The 19,675-nt window shown below is 48.9% G+C and overlaps 1 protein-coding gene across 1 annotated transcript in view; it reads right to left on the bottom strand.

Moving 5' to 3' along the window:
* The window catches only part of DGKQ (diacylglycerol kinase theta), a 74,690-nt gene that overhangs the window by 53,006 nt on the left and 2,009 nt on the right, over positions 1 to 19,675 (bottom strand). Inside the window, exons 2-4 of the mRNA XM_061553190.1 lie at positions 10,355 to 10,434; positions 7,629 to 7,731; positions 2,144 to 2,229 (exon numbers count right to left, since the gene is read on the bottom strand). Coding sequence (XP_061409174.1) covers positions 2,144 to 2,229; positions 7,629 to 7,731; positions 10,355 to 10,434 — 269 coding nt within the window. The remainder of the gene's footprint in view (positions 1 to 2,143; positions 2,230 to 7,628; positions 7,732 to 10,354; positions 10,435 to 19,675) is intronic.

Raw genomic sequence — 19,675 nt, 5'->3', positions numbered from 1 at the left:
TCGTTGTTATTAGCCATGATCAATCCACTGCTGGATGAAGGCCTCCGCCCCTCCTGCAATCATCATCTCTCACAATCCCACATGCGTAATAAACCACCTAGCACTTGCACCCACGCCGATTTCATCTCTCTTGAGATAATTTCGTTCGCTTGCTTTCGTTTTTTTTTATTTTCATCTGGGCAGTTTACAGATTAACGAAATAACATGTAAAACCTGACGTCTCCGAGAGCTGCTTGAGCCTCATCCGAGGCTCACGTCGAAAAATAAAAACTGAAAACAACGCTCGTTTTAGGCCCTTGGCACCGTTACGTGCATGGGCCGTTTTTGCGTTCGTTCAACTGCGGGAGCGTTTACAAATACCGGGCGATTTTCATCGCGCCGAGAGAACATTTGGGGTTCCGCATCGATTATGTATCCATCGGGGAAAACGTTGCGTGCAATTTCGGACACTAAAAATACACACGGAGAGCAGGAGCCTCCCAAAGCGGCGCACGCTCCTGCTGGGCCATGTGTGCCAACCCTGCGGTGAAGTCCCGAGACGAGGGGGGACGAGCGAATTTATTTAGAATCAGAATCTTTACTTACACTGGAGGAATCCGATGAGCTATGAAGCCCTCTTTCACATATGTATGTATTTGTTGAACTTCTTCCGCACCGTACGTAGCCAACCGCGCTAATCGGAGGTGGTGAGGTCCAGTGTTCACACTGCTACTGTGGCGTCCCATTCTATGGCAACGACAAGGGACTTTGGAGTGTAGCTTGCGTACAACGATGCTACCCACTCCGCCAGTAAACTGGAACTGTGACGCAATAATAATAGTTGATCGCAAGATGCACTACAATTCCAAGCGATGGCTCACATCAAATGGTGAGTAATATCCGAACAACCTTTATGACCGACATGGCGTGGGCAGGCCTTCATCCAGCAGTAGTCTGACAGACAGGATGTAAATTATTATTTCTTTATCTAGAAAAGTCTCAACATGTAGACCTCCGCACAAATGGATTTCAATGAGTCACTTCCTATACTGTCGTCTCTTGGACACCTGGCCGCCCAAGCTGACAACACCTGGTATTCTCCGGCAGTCTGCCATTGATGTAACTAACCAGCCTCGGCCCTGCTTGGTTCCCAAATCCACCAGGAAGGGTGGACGCATTCAGGTTGATTTGGTCGCAGGCATTCTGCGTTTTTCCCCGTAAAAATTTCCAGTGCCGACTTCCCCCGCAAACACCGGTGAAAATTGGGGGGGAGGGAGGGGGGGCTGTAGGGGGGCAGAGGGGGGCGGGGATGCGCTCGACGCCCAACGCTTTTGAGACGTACGGCGGACTGGCATGCGGTGGATTTACAACGCACGTCCTATTTGTAAATTCCCACGTCTAAAAATAAGTCATCCATAAACATCCTGGGCTACGGAGCATTGCTTGTTCAAACAGCGTGAAGTTTGCAGAAGCCAGCAAAAAAACCAAGCCCCCTGAATGCCGGCTCTCAGAAGTGACTGGCACCAACGGTGGATGAGGGGGGTGTTGGGGAGGTGTGGGTTTTGGGGGTGAGGGGTGGGTAGGGAGTTGGGGGGGAGGAGACTGAGATCACATGGGTGTGTAAGCCTGCCGAATGTTAACACTCAGCACGGCCAGACACAACTGTGATGTTATTCTAATTATAATTTATTATTGTGCTTGTTTACCGTGGGAAGCCTCACAGAATCCCTTGACTCTTTGCCAGCAGGGTCCTGCCAGGGTCCTGCCAAATCTTTGCAATACAAATTCAAATGCCCTATGTTTATCCAAAAAAGTTTTGCTGAGCATCGGAATTTTTCAGGAGGGTCCTGCTTGATTGGCTTATTTGGTCAATCCCATCAAAAAGTGTTTGGCTTCATGTGGGAGGAAACCGGAGAGACCTAGATTTAACCCACACGTATGAGGGGACACCACTCAAAAACTTCACAAGAATCCACTGATGTGATGCCAAGTGATCAGCACCTCATAACTCATGCCTACAATGGAGCTTCCTCCCCCCAACAAACTCGACAAAAATAAAAACACACGCACCAGGCGTTTGCATCGGCTTGCGTGGCATGGGTGCACTGCCGTCAACGATCCTAACTGAGACAAGATCAAGTGTGCGGGAGTGTTGTGGACTCACCAGCTCCCCCGGCCGCTCCTGGTTGCACTGCCGGCAGTCGCTGCAGGCGAACTGCATGCAGTCGGCGTGCAGGTGGAGGTCACATACTGCAAAGAAGGGAGGGGGGGCAGCAGCAGTGTCATGGTTAGTCATCGCCTGTTCCCCGTCTGCTCGTACAGCCGCTCACCCAATCCGCTCACCTATCTGCCTGTTCGCCCATCTGCTCGCTCGCCCCCATCGCTCATCCATTCGTCCAACCGCCGGACCTTCAATGGAAACTCTGCTTCAAAAGCTAAAATTCAATCATTGGAGCTCAGGGCTGTAGAGGTGCGGGCGGCGGTAGGGGAGAGGTGAGGCAATTTGCTTTAGGCCTCAGATCCAAGGAGGCTTCAGAAAAGGCCAAGGGGACATCTGAGGGGGCCTCATTCTGGCATTTTGGCACGGGTCAGAAAAAGACTTTCACCAGCCGTTGGAGCTATTCTTACAGTGACAATTGCACAGCATCTAAAACACTACAGTTTGATTTATTAAAGTTGTCTTTATTACAAGTGAGATGCGCTGGCAACAAGCCGGTGTGTGCAGATAATGAATTGTAACGTTACAGAATTGAAGCAATTTCTCCACCAATTGGGTGACTTTCCCACAAAATCGATGTTAAAGTAATTTCCTGACAACCAAACCAGGACTCTGGCCTGTAAACTCGTGCAATGCTGAAGAACACGTTTGCGCAACCCGTATCACAGTGGGAATAAACGGCCATGATCATTCATAAACTATAATTAATCAGCGATCGTAAAGTTGACTAAAAACTACAGACTCTGCAATAAGAGGTATATGCCATGCTAAATGTATGAACGCACTGTACAACACTGTATACTGCGAGCGAAACCTTTATTTGTGAGTTTTTATTCATAGTAAGCAATTCTCAGTGGTTAGCCGTGATGTAGTGGTTAGTGCACTGAACTGTGAACCCTGCGACCGATTCCAGGCCATGGTCAACATCAGCGGAGAGCGATATCTGAATGGGTCCATGAGCAAACCCGCACCAACCAGTGTCGTGACCTATGACGAAATAACCCCACGCCTGATATGGCATGGGGAGGGGCCTTTATCCAGCAGACTGAAAAATTTGTATAAATTATTATAAAAAAATTGCTTGAAATTATATCAAGAGAAGACAAAGAGAAACATATGGAATAGATAACATACGCAAGTTAAAGACAGCATATGGTACGTGGGCTTGGGTAGAATACATCTCGAAGAGGGATGATGGCTGGTGGTTGAGAATAATGGAGTGGCAACCGAGCACCAGAATGGGTCAAAGAGGACGTCTATCGAGAAAGAGCAACCAGGGACACTCGTACGCAGATCGCAGCGAGGATTGTTACGTCACGGGAGCGTGAGAGTTGGCGACTGCTTTGGTAGGCCTTCAACCAGCAGTGGACTGATCGTAGCTGATGACGATGACAATTATAATGAAGATTAAGGAATTCTAACCCTGTTGCATATCAGCTCATGTGTCCATTCCTTTCGACTTTAAGCAATGCTCAATTGATGCCATTTCATTTAGGCCTCGAGGAGAAAACGCAACAACGAGCGACATAGCATCCCCGCCGCGGTAGAATTTCATCAATTTTGCCGACAACGTTCGTCCATCGGCAGCATCGCAGTCATCGTTGCGAACCCCATTCACGACCACCAGGTTCTGGTGAAACTGTTGCTGGGAGGAACGTAGCTCCCAAAATTTTCCAGCACAGCAGGACTGTGGTTACGAGAAGCCATCGGCAAGGATGGCGCTATCGGTTTCAACGCAGTTACACTGTGTGGGTTTGTTCGGCATACAAATTCAACCGTGTTTCCTCAGGATGCCGTGCCACCAGTGTGACGCAGTGCATTTTCGGAGTGTTGGGAAGAGGTAATTTTCATTGCAATAGCGCCATCGAATATTTGGCGCTCTTGGCAGAAAGTATTCAAGCTCGAGGCGACGTAGAAGCCAAATTTGAAAAGCGTCCAGCAACTCTGAACTGAGTGGGAATAACTTGACGCCTTCATTTGGCGAATGCCTAAAAAGTGCAGCGGAAGGGTGCGTCCGTGACAAAGACGACTGTGGGCACGTCTCGGCGCGGAGTAGCTGTCCCGTCGCATGCGGCAAACGGGCCGTCAAACTGACAAGTGAGGCCTCCACCAACGCGCCGTCATGAACGCAGGGGCGCAGGCATCTCCGTGGCGGTGTCTCAACGCGAACTCTCTGACCGGGTGCCGGAACAAGCCGGGTTTTATTGCAGCGGCCCCTGTTTTAACGTTTAACGACCACGAAATAAAAATTTTAAAACCTTGGTCAAAAGAAATCCATTGGGTTTAGTTGTTTTTTTTGCAAAAATCTGTGTATCTTCACCCTTTAGAAACAGTCTCGATGTCATCTTCTTAATGTGCTCTAATGGGAAGAGGAGGCGGAAGTGGGGTAGGGTAAGGATCGGAGCAGTCTTACTCTGTGCACACTTTGTTAAGAAATTTTCGTCATGTTAAACCATCCCCGTACGGTAGAGTGCAATGGCGGTGAGCGTTATCAGCGTCAGCAAGCATCGTCAGCGTAAGCGGCGGCCGGGGGCGCTGAACCCCCCCCCCCCCCCATCCCTCACTAAGAGCCCCCGGGTGCACAGCGCCAGCTCACGGTCAAAGCTCTTCAACCGTACAAACCCACGCGCTATTAATACCCCCGTACGCGCCTGAAGTAGAAGTCGGAAAAAGGTTGCACGTAAGAAGAAGACCTGATACGGGCAGTGATGAAAAGGAAACTGGCACTGTTTGGACATATACGTAGGATGGACAACAACAGGAAAATTTCAAGTGTGCTGTTCTAAAAATGTAAGGAACCAGAACGAGAGGAAGATCTAACAGAGAATAGCTTGATGACGACATAAGAGGTTGATGCAAGAAAGATTCGGCACTGCTTGAGCATATTGGCATAAGACAGAGGAAAGTGGAAACAAATGACAAAATGTGCAGTGGACACCTACGGGCAATCTGCCCATGGATGGTGGTGATGATGATGATGACGTGCACGAAGCCTCTTGCCAAATCAAACAGACTGCACCCAAACTCGTCGGCACTATCCAGGCTCAGCCCTGCTTGGATCGGCGACAACCGCGCACAGACGGGTTCGCATAGGGGCGCTGTGGGGCTACGTTGCGGGCTGGAGATGGCAGTGCAGCAAAATCCATCATTGTCCTGTACTTCTATGCTCTCCGCCTCTATCCCCGCACACCGAGCAGCGTGGGTGAAATATGGTCGAGTAATCCACACGACCGGCACGACATCGGGAGGCCCTCATCGAGCAGTGGGGACTTATAAACGAGCTGTACATGCGCGTGCGCAGCTGGTGAATGTTCTAGTTTAATGAAACCCACTGCAGGCTTTGGCGATAAAAAGAATCAATAAACGCCACGACGTCCGTGGGCACGTTGGCATCGCCAGTTTGGGGCATTCATCGGAATCGTTGGGCAGCGGGACACCCGAGAGCCGGCACAACGGGCTTTGTTCGGTGAAGCGTGCCGCAATTTAAATACATTATCAGCTCCCGACGTGAGCCAACTACTAATGCCGGTCGTGCGCAGCGTACGTGACGTGCGCGCAATCGCCGGCCACACTCCACTCCTCGCCAGCTTGACGCGACAAACCTACCCGTCATTTGATGTGTGTGTGTAAAGTGTACTGCCCTTTGTCAATCCACTGCTGGATGAAGGCCTCTCCAAGCCATGTGGGTTGTGGGGGTTGTTTGACCACATTTAGCAGTAGTGTGACCCCGAGTTCGATTCCAGCTCAAAGCCAAAACCAGTGACTATTATCTGAACCTATTCTGGGGCTCCCCTAGGTTAACTCAGCCTCAAATAAGTACCTGGTGCAGTGTGTAAACATCACCACTAGGTAGACAAATACACACCCCCTCGTGTGCCGTGTCGGTCTTCATCGGTGCTGGCTAACAGCACTTGCCCCAGCAGTCTGTTGAGGCTGTATGGGAGATTTTTGTCTTTTTTTTGTAAAATCCAATCCACTGCTAGATGAAGGCCTCTCCAAGCCGTGAGGGTTGTGGGGGTTGTTTGACCTTATTTCAATAAGCTGGCGAATATATCACAAGTCACTGATATTATCCGTCGACAGGTTGTCTGAAAGGCAGAATTTTTGTTTCAGAATAATTTGAAGAGCTTGACGTCAAGTTGGCTTGAGGCTTCTCACTGCAAGCACTTATGGGTAGGGCCACACACAGAGCGTGTGATCCACATGCGGTGCAGATGCACTTCTACTCTATTCGACTGCAGTATTTGAGAGCAGGTAAAGACAACGCGAGAGTGAAACGATTGCAGTGCGACATCAGACTGCGAACGTCATAACAGTGATATATTCTACAGCGCGAAGAATTCATATTCATGATTAAACAATAAACGGTAAACATCGTAACCGCTTAATTTGAATCCAACAGGGCGTTAACAAATGACTGACAGCCCTTTTTATTTAAAGCAATATTGTTCATGTATGTGGACCACCGTAGCTACACGATCCATTTCCATATGTATTTTTAGCAATGTGACAGAAGAATTTACATCGTAAATTAAGCAAAGTTTGCTTTTGATGGGAGCAAACCAGACAGGCTGGGTGACAATTTATTTATTCTGCTCCGAGAGCCACCGTGGCCTTCAGCGCAGAAATGTGGCCATGTCAAGTAAAAATGTTACCTCACATCATCATCAGTGCTGATCAATTCACTGCTGGATGAAGGCCTCCACCAAACTGCGACAAAAATAGAAATTCCTCATCTACTGTAATGCACTCCATGTCATCCGTACGGTTGGGTGGGTGCCTTGGTTGAGGTCTCGGAGCCTTGGGAATTCCCTCAAAATCCAGCGAATCTTAGAAATTTGATTTCACATTTCCAAACTAGGCCCCCTGTGGAATCAAATGTGGTGTTACCAATTCAAGCTTCATGCGGCCTGATTCCACAAAAAAGCGAGCCCAGCGTTAAGCAATCTCTTTCAATATCAACTATTCAGGTGCTCCAACATCCATTTGCGCACAGCACCAAATTATATCACTAATAAGCTTTGCTCTATTTACAATCATCAACATGCCGATAGTTTTTGAAAAATTTTTTCCAGTGGAAAGGGACATTTCCATCGAAGCTGTGGCCCGTCCATAATAGTTATAAATGTGAGTGGAAAGTGAGAAGCCAGGAAGCAAGAAACTGGGAAGTGAGAAGCAGCAAAGTGGTACAAGTGGGAGAGTGAAGAGCCGTGAAGCAAGAATAAATCAAGTAGCGGAGCAAAAAGTAGGAAAGTGGGATACAGAGTGGCAGTGAAATGTACAGAAGCAGTGGAGCAAAAAGCAGTTAAGCATAAAAGCGTGAGAAGCATAAATGTTAAAAGTGGGGAAGCAAGAACCAACACAAATAAGCATAAGGGAAGCAAGAAACAGAAAAGCGGGGAGCAAAGCACTCGTCGCATGCACCTCTCACCTTCGCATCGGTAGGCAAGGCTGTCCTCCAGGTGCCGCCTGCACACGTTGCAGAACTTCTTCTTGTACTGCCCCGGGGAGGTGAAGCAGTGTGCCACGGGGACCTGTACACAGGTGAGGGCACCTTCACGTCAGCACAGCCCACCACTGGCCAACCGGCCAGGTACCAGGCCAACCGTTCCGGTGCCAGCCACCAGCTGGCCGAGTACGGACCAAGCGTGCAGGTGCCAGCCAGCTGGCAAGGTACTGACCAGCCAGCAGCCGGTTACTGCCTAGATGGCCGGGTATCAGCGCACAAAGGTACGCTTACGCGCGTTGGTGCGTATGTGACGGAAGGAGCACTCAGCGTGATTGGCAAAGCAGTGCGGGTAAAAGAATCCACGTAAGGATTTATCATTCCCACCAGCAAATCAGCTCGTGTTTGTCAAATTCTTATGGTAAGGAACGCGGCGGTGTCTCCATTGGTCGCAATGGGGATTAGAGGACGCTCAGCCGCAGGTTGTAAAATGTCATCTTAGGACTGGATAGGGCACGTTGCCAGTGGTGCTGATGCCAGATGGTCGAGACTAACAACAGAATGGCAGATAACAGAGAGAACGCGCCCAAATGTAACTTGAGTGCGGAGATTGAGCGACGAGGTCAGCTCGTGTGCAGGAATGGTCACCGTCGCAAGACCGTGAGAGACGGCGGACGGCTTAGGGCAGCCCTTCATCCAGCAGCAGATAGATCGCGGCTGACGATAACGATCGCGATGGTACGCGACCCTGAGGCTCTACTTAAAGCGACTTTAAATTTACATGCGGAAATTGGCGGGACGATTAGTTGGCTGTTTTTTTTCGGGTCCCCTCCGCTTTTTGCATCGGGATAATCGCTCCACACATTGCGGGAGGCCGCCGGGCTCTGGGTGGCCATGCAGGAAGTTAGCCCGCCGCACGGACTTGTTTGCGCCTTCCAAACACGCGCAGGTGTGCTATTCTGGGCCGGCCAGTGGAAAAACTTTGTGGCCACCAATTACGTCAAACCGTCCAAACACACGCCAACCAGAAAGGCAGTGCGGTAATATATTTGGAGGGGTTTTTATTTTCCCTGCCTCCGGAGAATGGCGGCATAGGTTGTGATGTGCCAGCCTTTAATACGACCGTGTAACACATGAACAAACCTGTTGATGAACCGTGGCATCGTAGACATCAATAAATTATTACAAAAAACGATTTCACAAAATCTCATAGCAGTGCACTTCGTAAAGTGAAAAGACACGGAAGTCGAAGCAGATGGCGTGAAATCCTCTTTGAATGTTTTTCGTCAGTTTTTCTTTTTGTGATAAAGTCTCGGTCACCAACAATGGGGCAAAATGGCCACGGTGATTTGACAAGTTTTGGCCATTTAGTCGAGGAGTAAATCGGACCCAAAGACCATGCAAATTACCAAACCATTCTCTCCTCATCACTCAGTCACTTCCTCGTCACTCTTTTATTGCTACGACAACGGTTGTTGCGCCATGTATACACCGCGCCATCATACCCCACCCCTTTGTCACAGACTCGTTCTATCGGAATGGCAGTTTTCTCTCACCATATTTTAGGAAAAAAAGGGCTCTCTTCCTCCTCTCTCATTGCTCTGCTATGTAACCCCCTCACACACTCTCCTTTTCTCAGGTTGCTATGAGCCTGACACAAAAAAAGTGAGTTGGTTCTTATCTGCTGTACTATCATTAGTGCTCTCTGTTTCTGTCTTTGGAACTCCCATGCCATTGTCTCCTTTTTCCAAGTTCATATTATTTGTTATTATCACTATTATTTAAAATTACACTCGTTTACTCGGGAAAGCCTCACCGAGTCTCATGACTCTCTTTCAGGAGGGTCCAGCTAAGATTTCACAGTAGTGGGTGATGGTTGCTGTGTAATATTCAAAATGAGTCATTTGCGGGTCATCTTTCAATTCTGGCCAAGTTGGACAATGGCTGCCGACACACAATGGCTGAACCCTTGCGAACGACATGAAAGGATCTTTAGCATCCACTACGAAGAGGACGGCGCGTAGTATTTTTAAATCCTTTATATTAAGTTCACTTGCTTGCTTGCTTTCGCGCTTACGACCGTGCAAATCTTTCGGTCGTTTTTTAACCCACTTCCCGTGATCCAATCGAGCTGACATTTTGCACACAGACTCGTTGTGCGTGACAATTATTTTCGTAAAAAAAAATTCCTAAATTGTAAAATTTTTAGTCATTTTTTTTATATTTAATTACCAATTGCTTAATGGTGGCAGGCAATCATCTGACCCATAGGTGGCAGCCATCTCAAGCCAGAGGACGAGAGGACTCTAGCCGCCACGCATATAAAGGATTTATAGTGAAAAACGTTGTTTTTACGGGTTAATTATTAGGATTAATACGCACGCAGTACTAATTGGGACGGCTGCTGGATTCGAACTGTGAATCTCTGCTGCATCAACGCCCCTATGACCTCGCTCAAATAAAAAAAGAGTTGAAAACGCTAAGCTTCCAATCTCTTTCTATGTACAATGTCCCTTCTCAAAGACGTTTGCGATCATGTCCTTCCAATTAGCTCTCCGCACCTCCGATTAGCACGGTTGGCTATGTACGGTGCGAAAGACGTTCAACATACATACATACTGCTGACCGCTTTGTATTAGAGGCATTTGGCTAGCTGCGGCTGTGCAGAATGTTTTCACAGGGGCTGAGTGGGCGCCTCGAGACGGGCTTACCTTGACGCAGGTGGCCAGGTGAGTGGAACACATGATGACCACACTCTTGAGGCATTTCTCGTGCGACATGAACTTGCAGACTGCAACAAGATGGGAGAGGAAGGTAACACAGACTGCGGGGGAGGCTTCCGTGCGTTACTCATGCTTTTGCAAACGATTTCAACCATAACTCGGGCTCATTCCTCTCTGCTGCGCTCATAGTTTGCTACTCCCATTGTTTTTCTTCCCCAGCCATCTGTGATGTAGGCCCCCTACCCCTGTTCAAATCCAGGCTCAAGCCCTGCCTTATTTCCCCTTTTCCTATCACCGACTGCCTCTCCATCTATTAAATAAATGTTGCGCACCGTTGCTGTATGGCTTCTTGAGAGGCAGTCGCATTTGGCTGTCGCTATATAAATCCCAATTGGACTGTACAGTAATTGTAAATTGTAAAGAAGCATAGATACCCATGTGTGCAGGGAATATATCTGGAGTGGGAGCTGCTGTTGCACAGAGGTGAACACATTGGACTCATATCCCCAAAAGGGCCGGTTCAATTCCCTGGCTTAAGGTTGCATGGCAACAAAAACTGCCCACGTCCACTCAACAGAAAACAGAGAGAGTAATATTGAGAGGTGAATCCCTTGTGGTGGGGTAAAGTGTGGGTAACTCCCAACTCTATAAACATGTTATCACACAGGCAACATCTTCACCTCTAGATGCCATACTTTAATGTAAATGGTGCAGTGTTTCTCAACGCCAGCCCTTGGGACCAACCACTATGACAGCCAATCATTTGCATTCATATGGAAATGCAGCAATTGCCTGATGATTGATAATCACAGGAGACTGTACCTTGGAGTTTGAGAAACGCTGATGTACAGTGCGAATACACGTTGAAAAGGTGCGGCTGAGACTGCTGCCGTGTTTAAACTTACAAATACTTTCAACGAGACAAGTCTGTAAACCCTTCAACATAACACCACTTGTTTTTTTTTAACCCCTTCACAATTGCTACGTGACACTCTCCCCGTGTTCGTTTTGAACTCACTGTCACCCGGAAACTAAAAATGCACACTTCTCCCCTCCACAGAGCTCTCGCAAAGCAACCAAACCGGATTTTTTTTCAGCCACGGCCTGACCTAACGCTTGGCGAACATTCAAAATAATTAAGCCGTGTCAACAATTGGCCCGCAAAAAGTTCCGTCAGTGGATCGAGGACTGAGCGCCCCCCCCGCGCCCCCCCGCGCCCCCCCGCGCCCCACCGCGCCCCCCCCCGACTCCCGAGCTCAATTGCCCCCGTAGATGATCAAGGTCGGCATGGAGCCGTCGCGTCGTAACGATTCCAGTCGCGAAAACTAAACACAATCGCCGGTGACGCGCACCACAACTGGCACGTGCGATCCGCTCGTCTGTTCGAGCTAGGAGGAGAAATTAACCCTTTCCCATTCCAATGACGTACATGCGTGTACGTCATCTGTAAAAGGCTATGCGGGAGGGCGGGTGGCACAGTTTGTCGCTAGAGTTCTCTGCGGTGAGCACAATGTCTTTAAAAAACAGCGGCGTGATCCCTTTCTAAATAATATTAACGCTAACCGCTTACGCGTTCCGAGATTCAGCAGTGAACGGGATCCACCCTGCAATTTGTAGACATCTCGGAATGGGAAAGGGTTAGGCCACGGCGTTGCATTACGGAGGGAAGAGAAAGAAGGTGCGATAATACGAAGAGCAAAGATATGTGCCGGGAACAAGCGGCTATGGGCAGGAATCACTGAGAAGTCTGATGAGAAGGAAGGTGGCGTATGCGGGATATGACTAAAGGGGGGGTCACATCGGGAGATATGACGGCGACAGCGAAGGTGATTCTGCAAGGGTACATGGGAAGGAAGAGGGGAAACGGAAGGGAAAATATCGGTTTGTGGGACAGTGTGAGCAGTTGGACGGGGCTCTCCATGAAATTCTGAAGATCGAGGAAGATATAAAGCACCTGTCATGGGAATCAGCCCTCAGATGTGAGGATGATATTATTAAGTCAGTGGTTGTCAACCTTTTTGGTATGGCGCCCCCCAATCAAGACCACTAGACCCTGCACAGACCCGCACCCCCCCCAAATCCCACCACTAGCATCCTTCCCAGGTTACGAAGGCCATAACACAGTGAGGTCACATGTCCACGCCTCGAGTCAACACGGTGTTTGTTTCGCGTCGAGTTTGTGCTTTTTGTCATTGCATTGTGGTGTTGACGTTCCCCGCTCACATTAAAAATATCTCCTGCACTGTATCCATGCTGCAGCCTGTGCACCCCTGCCCACCCCCCAAAATGCTTTCGTGCCCCCTTTGGGGGGGGGGGAGCTCTAACTGCTGTTCTAGGGAGATAGTGCAACATCTGGCTCCGAGCCACCACTCGGCGTGTGACACAGACAACGCGTGAAGCCCTTGGCCGTCTGCTTACGAATCACCGGCAATACAACGCCGGCGCGGCGGCACGTGATGCACACAGGGGCATCGTCCCGTCCTGCTGCGGTAAATCATCACGACGAGCTTTGTAATTGCAGCCGATAACGATTTCCGTACTAAACAAGCGCCACACTTTTTTCTCTCTTCTGACCGTTAAGGTGGCTTGGGAAAGTGTGCGAGTGTGTGTGCGTGCGCACGTGTTTTATGATCACAGTTTCCTTTTAACATTGACTACGTCACGTCAACTTGCTCGGCTCGCCACGCTCCGCGCCGAATGAAAAATGCCGCAGTATCATTAACGCTAAGCGCTAATCTATATTTCCCCAAACAGCGGCCGGCAGACTGCAAATTACGGGAGAAAGCCAATACGTGCCTGCAAATAGCGGCGTGAACATTCAATCACAACTACCAGGCAAACGCTGGTGGCCGTCTTAAGCGACGTCGACCGCGCTATGTGTGCGAAACCAGTTTGTGGGGCTGCTCGCCACGAAGAGCGCATCACACCAGGCCAGGCGTGTCTGCACTCGCGCAGCCGAGCCCTTGTTCATTGTTGATCGAATGTCACGGCGCAGGTCTCGTGTTGCTCTTCACGCACGGGGCATCTTCCCGTGCCCCACCCAGCCACCGCCGCCACATGCAAGGAGCCCGTTCCCGAGCGCCTGTCTTTCGGTAATCAATGTTCTGGGACGTCGCGGATAAAGTTCGATAGGTATTTTGTTGGTGTAATTCGACACAGGGTGCTAACATTACGTTTGTAAAGCCACTGGCCGAATCGCCCGCAATGCGAGCCATTATGTCAGATTTCGGAAGCTATGCAGGGCTGAGCCTGTGCTTGGGACGGGTGACCTCCATGCACACAACAGGTGTTGTAAGCTGCTTCGGAGCTGTGTTGTGTTTCACAGACGGTTGTGCAGCAATATCCATCGTTGTGATATACAATGTTTCTATGCTTCACCGTCTATGCTCCGCGCCTTCACCAACCTGCTGTGGCCAACATGGCCAAGTATCGTCAAATAACCCCCCCATGACACACACGGTGCAGGGAGGCTCTCATCCAGCAGTGGATTGACAAAAGGGCTGCACATGTCCATGATGTTGGAGTCACCATGATTGACAAATAAATGCCACCTCGGTTAAAAAAATTACAGGGTGCTAATTGCAGTGAAGTGCCAGCTCAGATCTTCCACCAAAAGCCAACCAGTTTCAGGGAAAATTATCACTAAACTTCTCATGTCACCTTATTTGTGTGCATACACTGCGGTCCTGACAAGCTGGCTGTCAAGCCAAACAGATCAATGAAAAGTGGAATCTCGATCCGTCTTATACCTCCCCTAGGCTGACTCCACGTTAAATGAGTACTGTACCAAGTGACATAGACGTATGTATATTCAACTTCTTTCGCACCGTACGTAACCAACCGTGCTAATCGGAGGTGCGTTATACAGGCATCGTGCCACACGGGGAGACAAAAGCAGCTAAAATGCACCCTCGTGTGTGACGTACCATGTGACGGTCTTAACAGGTGCTCGCTAACAGCAATTCTCCCTCCGGCTTGTAAGACAAAACGGGATATTTCTAAAGTTATTTGTTTCAACTGCCTCCTCCTATCGCTCCCATCCAATCTCCACGGTTTCACATTCCGGCTCAAACACAAACGCGTCCAACCGGTCTGGGTGGATGAGGAGTTCCCAGTTTGAATAGTGAGATCGCTGCTGCACCGCTCATTGCGTCTGCACCGCTCATTGCGTCTGCACCGCGCATTGCGTCTGCACCGCGCATTGCGTCTGCACCGCGCATTGCGTCTGCACCGCGCATTGCGTCTGCACCGCGCATTGCGTCTGCACCGCGCATTGCGTCTGCACCGCGCATTGCGTCTGCACCGCGGTGCAAGCCTGTCGTTGGTGGCATATCGAACATTGACTCTTAAATCGAATCGTGACTCGGAAGCGTTACAATTTGTCGAAAAGTTATGCGAGGGGCAGTAGCGTGGCTATCGAGTGTGCAGGCGGTGTAACTGCATCAGGTTCCACAGGTCAGGGGGGCCCAGGCGCCGAGGCTACGATGAGTGGGGAAATTAGACAGGACCTCCTTGCACCAGGACCCATTCCAACCACGGTACGCCACTGCCTGTAGTGCAGCCTCTTGGATGGGAGGGTTGGTGGATCACACCAGTTTGTTTGTTCCAAACTCACTGGCAGCGAGATGGCCAGAAGATGGCAGCACTAGAAGTGGCTTCTTAAAATCCATTCTGTGCAAATCTTTGATTATCCTCTAGCATGCATGCGATGGGTTCTCTGGCTTCCTCCCACAAGAAGACAAACACTCATTAATGAAATTTCCCAAACGTTCCGGTTCAGGACCCTCTATAAAAAGAGTACTCAGACTTGGTGAGGCTCTCGTGGGTAAACAAAGGGCATTGTTTTGCAACAAGCCTGCGCTCAGATGATGCAATAAACTCTGTGAGATTGACTCACATCTCACCAAAGCAGAAAAAAACACAGAACGTTTACATCGCTAATGTTTAACATAGAGAAAACTGCAGCAGCTGTGCAAATCGAAATATATTCATGTTTTTTGGTTAGATATGAACAGCATATTTGCTATTTTATTGTTACATTCCTGAAGCGAATTGTCCACAAAGTCCACCTGATTTCTTTTTCCGAATCATCTCTTTCAATTGTCGTCGCATTATTTTATCGCGGCAATCATGACAACGCAGCTGAGAACTGATCTCTCCCCCCACCTCAATCCAGCGGTCGAATTTTTGTCTGCGCATGCGAAAGTGGCAGAATGCACAGCGCAATACCCAATTATCGTGCAGATTGTATTGTAACGACGCTCCAAACCAAAATTCCAAAATGAGCAGTCATGCCTGACCGCCGCGCAGGTCCGAGCATGGCGGTCCATCCTGTTACGTGACAGAGCTGTGATCGTTTTCAAGATTTGAGCATGGCTTCATTTCTCACCAAATATTTTCTGGATCGCTGGTAATCGGGAGGGTAGCACAGTAGCTTGGTAGCCACAGCCATGGAAAGAGGCATACTGGCATACTGGCACACAACACCCAGTAGTAGAATTCTCACAATGGCCTGTGGGCTACTAGTCAGAGTTCACGATGCTTGAAGATACCAGTAACAGCCACATTGAGAGGTATACTGGATGTGGTGTGTCGGGATACCTCTCGCTATGGCTGTGGTTACGAGTGACATGTCACCTCCCGGTTTACCGCAGCCAATACATTTCCCCCCTTTGGCAGTGGCGAATAGTCAGGTGCCACCTCCAGCCTACAATCTCCGGAATACCTCTTATAATGGCTGTGGTTACTCATCAGAGCCATAGAGATGTATACTAGATGTGGTGTTCAGGGTGCAGGAAAATGTTCTGGGTCGCAGACCCGGACAGACCCAGATGAAATTAACCCTGGTTCTCAGGCTTCAGCAGAGGATGGATGCCCCGAGGCTCAGGCGGTTGAAATGAAAATGGTTTTGGCGCAACGGGCACAGAAAACCGTGGCATGCGGGCTGCAGCTTGTGTTGAGATGACGCTCACGGACGCGATTACAGCGCCGCGCACACAAAAACAGCTCTTCCGGGACTGAGGCGGAAGGCGGATGCCCATCCTGCTCGAATCCGATTGCCCATAATGAATGCCTCCAAGCAACCACCAGCACAAATAGAGGAATGATTCAATTCCCTTCAATCAGGGGAGTCAGTTCATTTGGAGTTAGATTAGAGGCCGCTGACAAACAAAATCCCTACTGCAAGAGACTGATGAGTAACTGCATTTCACAACAAAGCTACCGCTGGTATAATCTTTTTTTGGCAATTGAGTTGCCAGCTGTTTACACGTCAGGCGTTTGGATCACAATGCTAACACGCATCAGCCGGCTCTTGTGAACGCCGTCACAGAATCTATGATGCCCGTTTGTCATCACCAAACAGCGCACTTTGATAATGCAATACATGACCCAGGCAGCTTGCGTGCAAGTGCTCGGTGGATTGCTATATTGCATGACCTTGACAGATAACAGTGGCTTAGGGAGACTATCATTCAGCAGTGGATTGAACATGGCTGATGATGGTGAATCTGAACCACCGAATGACGATCAACTAATTCCCATCGTCTGGTGTCCCACCAACCCATCGAGCTGGAGCCTGTGACATAACTACTGTCAAATTAGCTCCAGTGTTTTGGAACCATCTTTCATAAGGAATTTCCAAAATATACGCATGGCTCATGAGAAGAGCAAGTGTGGGAAATGGTTGAATGTTGTACAATTAATGTAAGAGTGTGATATGGCGAGGTAAGATGGAAAGAAAGGGTGAAAATGTTCGCCCCCTAACGTGCGATGTCAATGACATGGTCACAATTGGGGTCGTAATTCAAGTCAAGAGTAAATGACGTCTTAACATCACGGAGCATTGAAAGAAAATCTAGTAGCTGCATGGGTTAACCTGAAACATGCTGCAAAGATACACAAATCGAAAAACACCAATTCGTAGACGCGGCATTCGGTGCCCGCGTCACGAGATTAATAATCGATATTAAAAACAGACTGTAAACGTGCCTTGGAGCGGTTCTTCCGATGACGGGTGCAATTTAAATGCGATCATTACAAGCACTCCCGCCGACAGTGGAATTCAAGCCGCGAACACCAATGCTAATGAGGACTTCAGACGAAGACGTCAGGCCACGACACCGGCCCCGCACACCGAGACCCCGCACCGTCTCCCTTCATTCGCACGCAGTCATCGATCCCTAGGGAGCCTGAGCACAGAGGGTGGACACCACTGCAGTGCCCTCGCAGAAGGTCATTCGTTGTGCAGCGCTCTTACCAAGCCCTCTGATGCAGATACGCAATAGCACAGCCTGACTCGGACTTCTTTATTTTTAACACGTGGGTTTTCCATGGGGGTTGTTTGACCATACTTCACCATGCTAGTCATTGTGGGTTTGTGAAAGGGGATAAACCCAAAGACTGGTTCAGAGATCAATCGCAGCTGATGTTAGCCTTGGCCAGGAATTGAGCCTAGGTTGCTGGGTGCACAAATCAGTCCCATTGATCCCTCCCACTTAAAAGTATAAGCAACCCAAGGTTACATATTTTTATTATTTTCTACACAGGTACCTAAGATGTGTGCCCCCAGGTTGTTCAATACGAGTTTTAAGGAAATGATATAATACACACCTGATAACACACACACACACCTTTTACCACAAGCTAAAGCACCTGACAGTAGTTCTAAAGTCTTTATTTCTCATTTATGGAGCACAAGCCCAGAACACATGGCCTTAGGAACATGTGTAAAAGATACGAGTTGTGTGATTTTGGGGGTTGGGTCTCACTTTTACTGATAAGGCCACAAGCAATAAAATGAGCCTGCTATTTTCTGTAAGTGAATTAGGGCTTGTGCTAAAGACAAAATGACCACTGTCATATAAGAATGTGGAATTTCCACAACTGGCTCAAATAAGCGAATGGTGATCAGTATCAATGGGGCACCACAGTGGCGAGATGTTAACTACCTCGCCTGGTATACAGATCATGGGTTCGATCCCAACCCTAACGCCTGCTGTATATTTGGAGTTTGTGTGTTCTCCCCGTGGTCGCATAGACTTTTCTCTGGGTCCTCTGTTTTTTTCCTCCAGTTAGAAATGAGCGTTTACAACATTTGTCTCCGATACATTTCCACATGATAAGCCACTTTGTTGAGCTATCATTTGTGGCCATGGTCGCTTCTGAAAAAGAGCTATATAGCTCAATGGGTATTACCTAGTAAAATAAATAAAAACTTTGCAGTTTTTTAATTCACACCACGTTCCTACTGTTTGACATTGGTTTTTTCTCCAAACTGAAACTTCAAATCAACTATATGCAAGTAGGTGAGGGCCCAACTGAGATTTACTGCCATTCCCAAATGACAGCTGAGCCAGAAAAGTTGGGTAGAGAAAGTTTCTGCTGTAGAAATTACTTTGCCAATGCCTACGCCTGTCTATTTTTAGAATTAGAGTGATCACCAGTCACATCCCAGCCACGTTGGCAGACATGAAATAAGCACAGACACATGAATAGTTTACAACCCTTTGTCGAGACACGGCTAGAAAGTCTCACCGAGCTGTGTCGGTCATGGGGGTTGTTGTTTAGCGACACTTCACCATGCTTCTTTGTACAAGTTGGTAAGTGGGATGGGGATACGGGAGCCAAGACCAGTTCTGATATTTATCGCTACACCGCTGTTGTTACCGCCAAGGCTGGTTAACAAACTCGGGTGGTGGGATTCATAGCGCCGTTCGGTGCGCTGACAACTGCGCCACTACTGCTCCCAAGCTATTAATGCGGCCATAAAAAGCGAGTCTCTGAAAGCACGGCTGATTCACTTCGACTGAATACACTGGTGAGCACTCAGGTGCATCAAGGAAACGACCTCCCCAAGGTGTTAGGCAACCGAAGTGATCAATTACATTCCTACCTCGCTGACGTTCACAAACAAACGCGCCCAAGGCTAGCAGCTCACCACCACTGCCACCACTACCAACGTCACATAGACCACCACTGCCACAACCGCCTCCACCATTGCCACCACTGCCATCACAAACATGGCAGTTTCCCACTCCATTCAGCTGCACAGCGCACACCTGAAGATTGGGAAGCATGGGTTGCTGTGAGCGAGCTGAGCAAGGTCAGGGTCAGGGGTCAGCAGCGCCCTGATGTCACAGGGGTATATAGCGTGGGATCTAAAGCACACGTCGTGCTTTTGGTAAACGTGGCAAATCACCAGGATTTGACGTTAAACACCCCGTGGCATCGTTTGTAAACACAAACCACTGCTGCGGGTTTGCGTTAGTAAGCGAGAACAAAACAAATTCTTGCATTAGAAGGGCTAAC

This window comes from Lethenteron reissneri, chromosome 17, assembly GCF_015708825.2.
Source record: "Lethenteron reissneri isolate LAM-NWPU_2019-01 chromosome 17, ASM1570882v1, whole genome shotgun sequence".
NCBI lineage: Eukaryota > Metazoa > Chordata > Hyperoartia > Petromyzontiformes > Petromyzontidae > Lethenteron > Lethenteron reissneri.
The sequence above is the reverse complement of the archived record's forward strand: the minus strand, read 5'-3'. Positions and strand labels throughout refer to the sequence as shown.